The following is a 10,670-nucleotide window of genomic DNA, read 5'->3' on the forward strand; positions in this document are numbered from 1 at the left end:
CAAATGTACCAACATGTGTATCATCATCACTCTACATATCTTATCAGTTTGACACCTCGACACCTAGTTTATTCAACCTTTGTCCTTTCAGCTTTATCTCAACTCATACCTTAAAAAGATATACTTGCATGTCACTGTTATCTTCATTTTCTTGACCCAAAAATCCCCTGTTGTTTCTAATGACTACTGAGTTTGAATCACAGCCACCTTTAACACCACCACATACTGAAGCTGAAGTGGTTTCTAAACACAGAGATGATGGTCCAGTAAGTGACAAGGTGGTGACAAATAAGACATCTAGTAGTACTGTTCGAGATGTGTTGGAGTGGAGGAGGATAGATTTAAGTCTGCTGGTTTTAGCGGTGGCGACTGTATTTTATGTTGTGCTTCAAGTTTATCAGTTTAATTTCATCCCTCTCGTTTCTTATGCTGCTATCTTCATCTTCTCTTCCGCCTTCATCTGGGGAAATCTCCTCAGGCTTTTCGGAAAGTTAGTCTTTTTCTTTGCTAATTAATTACACATGCACACACGACATACCAGGAGTCGAATTTTTAACCTCCCGAAAAGGGGACAAGAGCTCAGCACCAACACTTGGTTGTCTAGTCTTCCTTTTTGATTACGCTTAATGACCTTTTGAGCGTTAAAGTTTGCAGTTTGTACTAATATACCCATATGCTCATGGGTTACAAAAACGTGAAGTACTGAAAGTATATCTTTTTAACTTTGAACCTTGGAAAAAAATTCAAGGACCGGGAAAAATAACGGTGTAAATTGGGTGATTCAAGGTTTAATTGATACGTTTTTAATATTTTACGGGTAAAAAGGAAAGCTTGGGTATATTTGGTATATTGATGCAAATATAAAGGTTCAAAAGGTTGTTAAGCCTTTTTATTTACTATTATCGGTTCTGTTAAATAATATATGTTTTTTTGTTGGTTAAACGCACTCACACACTCCCCTTGTCGAGCCAGGGAGCTACCAAGAGGCGTTGGGTACAATACATGTGTTTTGGGTACAATATATGTGTTTAGGCTTAATGACCTTTTGAATCTCAAGATTTGAATCATTAGCGTTTCTTTTTAATGACCTTTTGAATCTCAAGATTTGAACCATTAGCGTTTCTTTTTACCCCTGAACTACTTTAAACGTACCTTTTAAACCTTGGACCGTCCGGTTTACACATGTTTTTTTCCCGGTCTAAGATTTAGAAGGTGGGTTTTCAGTACTTTAAGAGACAAAAAGAAACACTTTTGTAATACAGGGGAAATGTGTATATTGGTGCAAACCTGAGACTCAAAAGCTCATAATTAAGCCATGTGTTTATTATGCCTAATTATATGATTTTCTGCATTACGATGATGTTGCAGAGAGGGTCCGGTTATATCAGGACTGGAGATACCGGAGGAATCAATCAGGGGGATTACGTATTCGATGAAGGTAACCGGAGAGGAGACGGTGAGATGGATGTTTCGTGTAGGCGTGGAGAAAGAGTGGCTTGTGTTTGCGGGGAGTGTGACTGCTCTCTATTTGCTTGCTGTTGTTGGAACTCATGTTGATTTCCTTACTTTCCTTTACACTGGTACCTGTTCAATTATGTTTCTCTAATTGGTTTCATTACCAGTAGCAATTTCTTCGATTCGACGACTTCATTGTTACCATCGATTCACCGTGTAGGAACTGTTGCGGGGATGACTGCACCACTGGTTTACAAGCGGTATGGACATGTGATTAAGGAGCATTGTTGGAGGGCGAGGGAGCAGGGAAATCGCGTTTACGCGATGGTTGATGACAAGGTTATAAGGAAGATCAAGGATAAAACTGTTGGACATCAACAAACTAAACAACACAAGACGGAGTAGCTTGCTGCAAGGCTTTGTTTCGAGTTTCTGATCAGTCTTGCGTTGTGTTGTTTTGTTTCAGTACTAGCTTGCTACCTAAATTGTACTTGAGGCTTCTGTTCATGTATGCTTCTGCTCTGTTACTATAATAAACCAGCATAATTATTTTCTAAAGTTTTTCATCCATGTAATTATAATGTTTTTAGTTATATTCTTATTTGTAAATGTTGTATAATGTCTAACGTATTTATTTGTATATTATTTTCATACAAGACATTATTAAATTACACAACATTTTTAATATAGCTCTTTAAGAAAAATATATATATTAGTGTTTGTGTTGTATAATTGTATTTAATGAATGTATTTAATGAATGAATATAAGTCCGTCTATATTTGAAATGAAACAAATCTATACTATACTATAATAGCGGAATAGAGATAATTTTGTTTTGTTCAACGGTCTGGTTCAACGATAATTTCCTAAATTTGATTATTACAAAAATAGATAAATAGTGTTATATATCTAATAAACTATTAAATTATTAAACTATTAATATAGTATACTTATCCTACTAAACTACTAAATTACGAATATAACTTATCCTATTATTAAAAGATATAAATAATAGTGTTATATATTTGCTAAACTACTAAATTGTTAAACTACTAAAAATAGTCTATTTATTCTACTAAATTACGACCACCACATGTTATTATATTATTTTTATTATAAATTTATAATTTTTATATATTTATATAAATATTTTAAAAATATAATATAACTGAATAAATAAAAATTTAAAATATTAATAGGAACCCGTGCAACGCACGGGATTTATGCTAGTAAACATAATATGTAAAATGTCGTTGGTATGTTTACAAAGAAAAAGTTAAAAACTAACATATATGTATATATGTTGAATATAGAGTTGACCAAAAATTTTGAGTTTTATTTAAATAAATTATATAACTGGTCTATATTATTACTGATTTCTCTACTACTTACTCAATTTAAAAAGATAAAAAATGAATAACTGAATTCAGAATTACTTGCAATCATAATATAAAATTTACACTACTATTAATATAAAAGTTGATTTTAATGAAAAATTTTAGTTTTTGAAATTTAATGTATATATTTTTGGAAAAATGTTAGGTTTTTTACACTACTCTTAACAAAATAAGATTAAGTTATATGTGTCTATATTAACATGTGAATTATCGTATGTTACATTTCTTAGAAAATTATGATGGTTTTAATTATTTATATGCTAAATATCTGATTTATGTACATGTATAATCATTATTAATATCTAGTGAGATAATTGATTACTTAAATAACATGTATTTATAATTATTCAAAAATTAAAATTATGTAATAAATAAATTACAATAATTTATATATGATATTCATATTATCACTGACAGACAATCCATATCCGTTTTTTACGCGACCAAGTATCAATCACGTAACATAAAAATAAATTATATATTGTAAGACTTATTATTGATCTTCATGATTTTTTTTCAAGAATTTGAAGGAAAAATTGTAATTATATTGTTATTTAAACTATTTTTAAGTTTCTTTCATTACAACTCTAATATTTTTTCATATAATAATTTGATAATATTGTATACTATTCTCCTAAAATTAAATATTTTTCAATTTGATAAAGTTTTATAAATATTAGTTGAACTGGTTAATTCATTCAAATTATTGAACAATATATATTTTTTAAAATAGTATAAAATGTATTGAATCAAATGCTACAATATAGTATAGATATAACTTTTATTTGAATAATTTAAAATATTAAAATAATTCAAAATATTTGTACAATATTATCTTGATCAATAAATATTGTTTATCTAAAAGAATTCTTTTTAAAATGCTAGTTTTTTTAAAGTGAAAAATGAAAAATAAATCTATTTAATATACCATCGTAGTTTTCACAAATCTCGTGAGATATCATATCAAATTTCAAATATTTTTAAAATCGGGACAAGTCCCAAAGCACTATTGCGCTACCAGTGAAGTTAGTAATTTTAATACAAATAATCAATTGACTTGATCTTATAAATACCTCAAACACATTAATTTATATTAATATAAGATATCAAAAAATTTCACATTATTTGTAAGATATTCTCCTCGAACTTGTAATTTAAATTTACTAAACGTAGAATGTGACAATGTTTTTCGGCGAGTCATGTAGTCAAATTTCGAGTATTTTTTGAATAATAGGCCAAATTCTGATTTCAAATTCATAAACTAAAATTCATTGACTCATTATAATTCGAACTTATCTAAATATTTAATACCAATCTAGATTATTTATATATAGGCGATTCTGTTTACAATATTTTTTTTAAAAATTATATATGTACATTTTAATTACTTTTTTTAATAAAAAATATGTTAAAAATATATTTTCATATATTTTCAAACTAAAAAATAATAATAAATAAGATAATAATCCATTTATGTACTATGCCTAACTTTATATCTGGAATTCAGTTCTTTAAAATTAATTGTACAAATATTCAAGTAACTATCATTTTTTTTGCGGAATTCAAATAGCTATCTTTAAAGTTAAATAAAATATTGCTTTAGCAATCTTACATATTATGTGTTTGATAAAAAACACATGTGATAATATGGCGTAGTGGTACGAGGTTGTATAGAAGAATGAAAGAACTCGAGTTTGATTCCCACAAAACACAACTTTTATATAAATATTAAAAATAGGGGTAGTTTAGTCTTTTTAATGAGACTTTTTAATCTCAAAATATTATCCCCTTGTGCTATTATATATAGAAGAGATGTGATCATCCAAATGTTATATATTCATATTACTAGAAATAAGCCGATTTTTGAAAAATCGTTGATAAATTGGTCAAAATACGACTGATTTGACCCTTTTTTGATAAATTGCTAATAAATCATCTGATTTTTTAAAAATTATCCAAATGGGTACCTCAGTCAAATAGTTTCGATTATGATCATCTAAAGCTTCAGTCCTGTCTTGAGGTATGCACTATGTTTGCATCACATGTGCAAACAGAAAGGACCTCTAACATGATATGATCAGGTTTTGACCGAATTAATGTTAAAAATAACAATTTTTTGGTGTGAATGACTGAAAATACTCATTCTGGAAGTGGATGGCTGAAAATATCGTTTTGGATACGTATTTGTCATTTGGGTATCCTAGTTTGTACTAGATACGCATTTGTTAAATGGGTATTCCTTTTTTATTTTTTTTAAAGATATGCATTTGCCCAAACTACAAATACATAGTAATTTTCTCAGATACCCAATTCTAAAATGCGTAACCAAATCAGTATTTTCAGCCATGTATTTTGAAAATATGTATTTTCAGCCATTACACCCAAAAAATGGGTATTTTTAAACATCACCGAATTGAAGAAATCCAATATCAAATTATAGAGGCCAAATGTACTAGGCAGAAGAGAAGCACAATATATGCAGACTGACAAGACTGACATTTAATCAAACATTGTGACGAAACATATTACAAGGGCGATCTTTTATATATACCAACGGTAGGAAGCATAAATAAAAATAACAGATAGCAGACCTCTGATACAAAACTGATACAAAGAGGGGGGCTTACATAGTTAAGAGTACATTGTTGCAAGATGGACAACTTCAGCAACCTCAGATTGCAAGTTCAAAGTCTATCACCCTTCAGCCAACAACTTCATTAAATAAATGAAGTTGAATTCTCCCCTACAGCAGGGTGTCTAAGGTTGCAGATTATGCACGTCCATGGTCTACTCCTAAGCCTAATATATCTAACATAATTCATAACTGTAGACAGAATTATGATATTATGCCGCATTAGTTTTTCTTGATGCTACAATCCCCCTTTGATACTTTTTCCAGTACGAAAATGTACTCAAAGTGCATATATGATTTCTCCACTGCTATCAATATCAAGGCTATCAGGATCAGAGTCTAAGTCATCCAAGTAATCATCCATTTCCACATCATACAAGCCAGGAGGTGGTACAGTTGCCTCGGAGATTATCTGCATGATCACATCAATGCTCTGCATGGGTTGCTCAGGCTCCTCAAACTGGTTGCTTATCATCTTATCATCCATAAGATCTGCAGGGAGGTTCTTCAAAAACCACACATGGCTCCTGATTTCAGGCATGCTTATTCTCTGCACTTGTAAAAGCAAAACATATGAGACTAGCATAGTACTAAATTTTAACCATTCTTCAATAATTTTGTAAGGAATTACCAAACAAAAAAAACCCTAAAATCTACTACAAAATTATCTTCTCTCCCAGTACATTTTCCTAACTGCACCAACAATACCTAACTGGCAAATTCCATAGTGTACCACACTTAAAAAGGTTAAATATATGGACAAATTTTACCAACCACCTAAGCACCTTGTACTGTAGTCTACTTAATATTGAAGATCTAAGAGGTCTTTTTCTATGGACAGACAAGCATACTGTTCAATAACTACGAGAATAAAATGAACTTTTCATAAATGAGTTCCATCAGCAAATGCCATAGCGGAAGGAAGTCTAGTAACTACTAGAAGCACTTGGCCATAATGTTCACAAAGTATATTGGATCGGTTGATATATAATTGAAGTAAAAACATATAATGTCACAGTGCTAGCAGCATTAAAGTACTTAATAACAAACTAATTCCAATAAATTAAGGCAATCAAGATATAACCTTTTTTCTTAGAGCGTGCATGCTTTCACCTACAAAGTACTTTTTATAACAACCAGATTTTTCAAGCACAGCAAGATTAAATAGCTAGTCAGTTAGGGATGCCATCACACAATCCAGACCTTTTAGCAAGTGTTAGAAGACAAGTACTGCACACTTTTAACTGGAATTGAAAGGCACCCGGTGAAAAAAGCAAACACAAGACAAAGAACAATAAGACAAAACAACAGTAAACTCACAGCTTCGTATTATGGCTTCCTAAACAGGAGTGACCGCCAATTCTAGCTGTTACGAACACAAAGGTCATTTTTTCAAACAATGCAAGAAAAAAATTATTATACTAACCATTGCAGGGTCTGCAACAAAGATTCTGGAAATCAGGTGACGACACTCGGGCGATAATTCAATGTTCTCTGGAATGCAGTACTGGACATTCAATATTCGCTGCAGAAGTCAAAGTGGCACTCTTTCATATAATCAAATTTATGGAGAAGAGAACTTAACTACAACTATGCTCGTGGTTCAAGTCACTAGAGACCTAACTCATAAGGTCTATGTAATACCTGTATTGTCTTTCGGAAGTCTTTGGGTTCATCAGGGTCCTCAAATGGATAGGCCCCAACCAGCATAACATACAATGTCACTCCACATGACCATACATCAGCAGTCTGAAATTTAAGATAAGTGTCTAGATTAAGGATCAGTATGCAGAAATGAGGACCACTTGCACAAACTCAAACTAGGAAAGTTAGACAGGCAAGGCTAAAACAATCGGTGACTATTTTTAATCTGAACCCTGTTGTAGTAGAATTGTCTGCATTGAATGCAAACTTCTTCCAATAGAATTCAGAAAAGTCTTCCAGTAAGTGCCACACTAACAAATTTTACTTATCACTTTCTCACTCTTCTCTACTCTTTTACGAATACCCAGACAATTTGTGACAACCTAGTTCCGGAAAAATGAAAAACCATATGGAGATAGTTGAAAATAATAATTCTATGTCTTTCAGTAGCTACTGTCCATGCTATTACTTGCATTAGAATTCCTAAACTAAACTGAACTAACAAAAGCAAAATTGCAAAACCATGGCTGAACCCAGGAAGAAACACAATAAAGAGCTTGCTCAAGTGAAAACTACCTGCAGCATCTTAAAGATGTAGAAATTGTAAAACCCTTTAATTTCAATAATTACTTTTTATTAGGACTGTATTACTGACTTTCTAGACCCGTCTCAAAATGTACCTTCAAATGTGTATATTACTCGTGAATATTAACGATCTTTGCATTAAATCAATGCAGAAAACGTTGGCGAAACAAGACAATCTAATACATTATTAAGTTTAATTACTAAGTTCTCAGCACCATGTCCTCAAATCAGAAAAAAAATATTGAATCCAATAATTCATATTTAAGTTTGTACCTTGCCATCATATTCTTGTCTTAGTAATACTTCAGGAGCAATGTACGCAGGGGTTCCCACTGTTGATTTTGGTTGTGAATGTAGAACAGAAGACTGAAAAAACAGAGAAACAACAAAGATTATATATTGCATATAATGCACAAAGGCAGAGCTTGATTTAAATCACTGGAGATCATTGAAGACAATTTCCAGTTTTCCACAATGTTAGAGTAGTACGAGATATGAACGCTCTCAAGTCTTACTGCCTTGCCTAGAAATTTTTAGGCCATAACTACAAGCTCAAGAATCAAGTTTATATTAAACCAAACAAAGTGAATGACAAGTATAAGAAAGATACCTTGGAATACCCAAAATCACATATCTTGAGACGAGGAGCCACGCTTCCATCCAACAAGGTGTTCTCAAGCTTTAAGTCCCGATGACATATTTGCTTCATAAAAAATACCATCGTAAACGAATCAAATTTACTATCAGATTTTTTTGCATCATCAGAAATGTAGAGAAAAAATTAAGCAGGCAAAAGATTTATGTACCATCGCATGACAATAGCTGACTCCAGATATAAGCTGTTGAAAGAAAAAGCGAGCCTGCAAGTAAAAGCCAATTAACAGTCTAAAGGCATAGGTAATGCAATAGAGCAAAACGTTGTATGCCGATAACAGCTAATGTGATGAAAACCTCGTCCTCTCTAAATCGACCAGCATTGCAGATTCTCTCAAAAAGCTCTCCTCCAGATGCATACTCCATGACAATAGCCAAATGAGTTGGGGTCAATATGACCTACAATATATAAGCAGAGTTATTAACTTTCCAAAACCTCCAACACATTTATAAAAATTTAAAACGTGAGCACCGTAGCTGTTAATATGAACAAGCGAAGCTCTGTCACAAATACTTCTGTGTTCAATGCACTCTACACGAATATACAATTACACAGAGTTCAACATAGTAAAGTATGTCAACTGTCCCTAGTCCCTAGTCCCTACTACAAAGTTTTCAGTTTAATCAACTACAGGCCGGCTTCAAGCCATATCCCTCTCCTCATTTAAAGGTTAGAATACCAAATCATACCTCTTTAAACCTAACAATGTTAGGATGCCTGAGAGACCTATGATTGATAATTTCCCTCTGAACATTTTCATCTATCTGCAACATTCAAAAACACATCAATAAGCAACCAAAAGAACAAACCCCAGCTACACAATCTTTCCAACCTAACTCACAACAGTACGATTTTCCAATACTGTAACATATAGTATAATACCGCGTCGTAAAATGGATACAGTTTGTTTATCCTATCCAAATATATACCAACAACAAATGTAGCTGAAATTCCACCTAAGACAGCATTTTTCGAAACCTATAACAGTTCTCACAACATAGCTAGCAATACCCATTCCCCAAAACCAAACATACTTACACATCAACAGTTAAAAAAATAGAAACATCTAGAACAAACCCAACTTTCCAAAAACAAATCATGTTCATATTTTTAACACTTTCCAAATATAAACCAACATTAAATGCGTCACCCAACTTAATAAAAACCCCCAAATAGTAAATTTCACAAATAAGTAAAAATAACAACTTTAATTAAATCCAATCATTAATTAAATTAAAACAAATAATTGCATAAAATTTATACCTTATCGCCTCTTTCGATGTACTTAACAGCAACTAACTCTTTGGTTTGTTTATCTCTCATAAGCCTCGCAATCCCAAAATTACCCGACCCGATATCTTTAACCAAGTCGTATCTATCACTGTCGTGCATAATCGGCATATCCATACCCGGTGTTGTAATCGCTGCCCGATCCATCTCTCTACAAAACCCCCAATTTAATCCGATTGGTTTATAAAATGATCAGAGAGAGAGAGATGAGAGAGATGGGAGGGAGAGAGAGAGAGAGTAAAAGGTCGGCGATTAATATCTTTGAATCTGTGTGAAATTGCTTTAAGTTTTGGTTGGATAATAGAGAGAGAAAATAAAAAATTAAGAGGAGAGAGAAGCAGTGATGGTGACAGGGCAACACTGAGTGGGTGGAGGGTGCGTGGAAATTAAAACGACAGCGTTTAGATGATGAGAATGAAGAATACCACGTCGTTTTGTTTGGCTTCCTGAAACGCGACAATTTTTGTTGTTCTTTTTCTTGTCATATTGTGACTAGTTGTGTGTTTGTGGTGGTTGTTAACTTTGGTTTGTGATGACCAATTTCAGCACTTTTGATGGAGTTTTTCAAACTACTTTTGATTTTTGAGCTACCGTTTTAATTTTGAAAAAATAAATAGAGTTTACTCCCTCCGTTTCAATATACTTGTCTATTTTCAAAAAAATTATGCATATTAAAAATTTTAACATTATTAAAAAAGTTATATTAATCATCATATTTATTGCATTTACTACATTAACTACACCATTATTTATGACAGACAGTTAGCCTTGAAAATAGAAATTAGTGATACAATAATTATGTGTGGTGTAGAATTTATCGTGAAAATATAAACTAAATTTTATACCTTGAATAGTGACATTAAAAGGGTAAGTGGATAATTATTTTGAAACGATTTTTTTTTAAAAGTAGACAGTTATTTTAAAATAGAATGAGTATTTTTTAAGATGGTTATCAATATTTGAGAAATGATGGGAAGAATATTTGGAAATTAGTGCATATATTTATGAGTT

At 31.8% G+C, this 10,670-nt stretch overlaps 2 protein-coding genes across 3 annotated transcripts; one reads left to right on the forward strand and one right to left on the reverse strand.

Annotated features, from left to right (window-relative positions):
* The first annotated feature begins 54 nt into the window (after positions 1-54).
* On the forward strand, positions 55-2,013 carry LOC141723537 (reticulon-like protein B13). Its single transcript, XM_074525365.1, has 3 exons — positions 55-490; positions 1,369-1,580; positions 1,676-2,013. The coding sequence occupies exons 1-3, from the start codon at positions 180-182 to the stop codon at positions 1,858-1,860; spliced, it is 708 nt and encodes a 235-aa protein (XP_074381466.1). The 5' UTR covers positions 55-179; the 3' UTR covers positions 1,861-2,013.
* Positions 2,014-5,376: 3,363 nt separating this feature from the next.
* On the reverse strand, positions 5,377-10,120 carry LOC141662024 (serine/threonine-protein kinase SAPK10). Of its 2 annotated transcripts, XM_074469078.1 has the most exons (9): positions 9,633-10,114; positions 9,059-9,133; positions 8,666-8,767; positions 8,521-8,574; positions 8,325-8,417; positions 7,988-8,080; positions 7,130-7,234; positions 6,912-7,010; positions 5,377-6,035 (listed from the first exon to the last, which is right to left on the reverse strand). In XM_074469078.1, exons 1-9 carry the CDS (start codon positions 9,804-9,806, stop codon positions 5,766-5,768), a joined length of 1,065 nt encoding a protein of 354 aa, XP_074325179.1. In that variant the 5' UTR covers positions 9,807-10,114; the 3' UTR covers positions 5,377-5,765. The 2 variants fall into 2 exon arrangements, with proteins under 2 accessions (XP_074325179.1, XP_074325180.1); XM_074469079.1 differs by lacking the exon at positions 9,059-9,133 and having other exon boundaries at positions 9,633-10,120.
* Between the last annotated feature and the right edge of the window lie 550 nt (positions 10,121-10,670).

The sequence above is a fragment of the Apium graveolens genome, chromosome 5 (genome assembly GCF_009905375.1).
Source record: "Apium graveolens cultivar Ventura chromosome 5, ASM990537v1, whole genome shotgun sequence".
Classification (NCBI taxonomy): domain Eukaryota; kingdom Viridiplantae; phylum Streptophyta; class Magnoliopsida; order Apiales; family Apiaceae; genus Apium; species Apium graveolens.

What these genes read in the sequence shown, in the direction of transcription:
- LOC141723537 (XM_074525365.1), top strand. Translation starts at nt 180, where the DNA reads ATGACTACTGAGTTTGAATCACAGCCACCTTTAACACCACCACATACT. An exon ending in CTCCTCAGGCTTTTCGGAAA is followed by an intron (nt 491 to 1,368) that starts GTTAGTCTTTTT and finishes ATGATGTTGCAG; the next exon opens with AGAGGGTCCGGTTATATCAG. An exon ending in CCTTACTTTCCTTTACACTG is followed by an intron (nt 1,581 to 1,675) that starts GTACCTGTTCAA and finishes TTCACCGTGTAG; the next exon opens with GAACTGTTGCGGGGATGACT.
- LOC141662024 (XM_074469078.1), bottom strand. Translation starts at nt 9,806, where the DNA reads ATGGATCGGGCAGCGATTACAACACCGGGTATGGATATGCCGATTATG. An exon ending in GACAAGAATATGATGGCAAG is followed by an intron (nt 7,235 to 7,987) that starts GTACAAACTTAA and finishes CTTAAATTTCAG; the next exon opens with ACTGCTGATGTATGGTCATG. An exon ending in ACTTCCGAAAGACAATACAG is followed by an intron (nt 7,011 to 7,129) that starts GTATTACATAGA and finishes TGACTTCTGCAG; the next exon opens with CGAATATTGAATGTCCAGTA.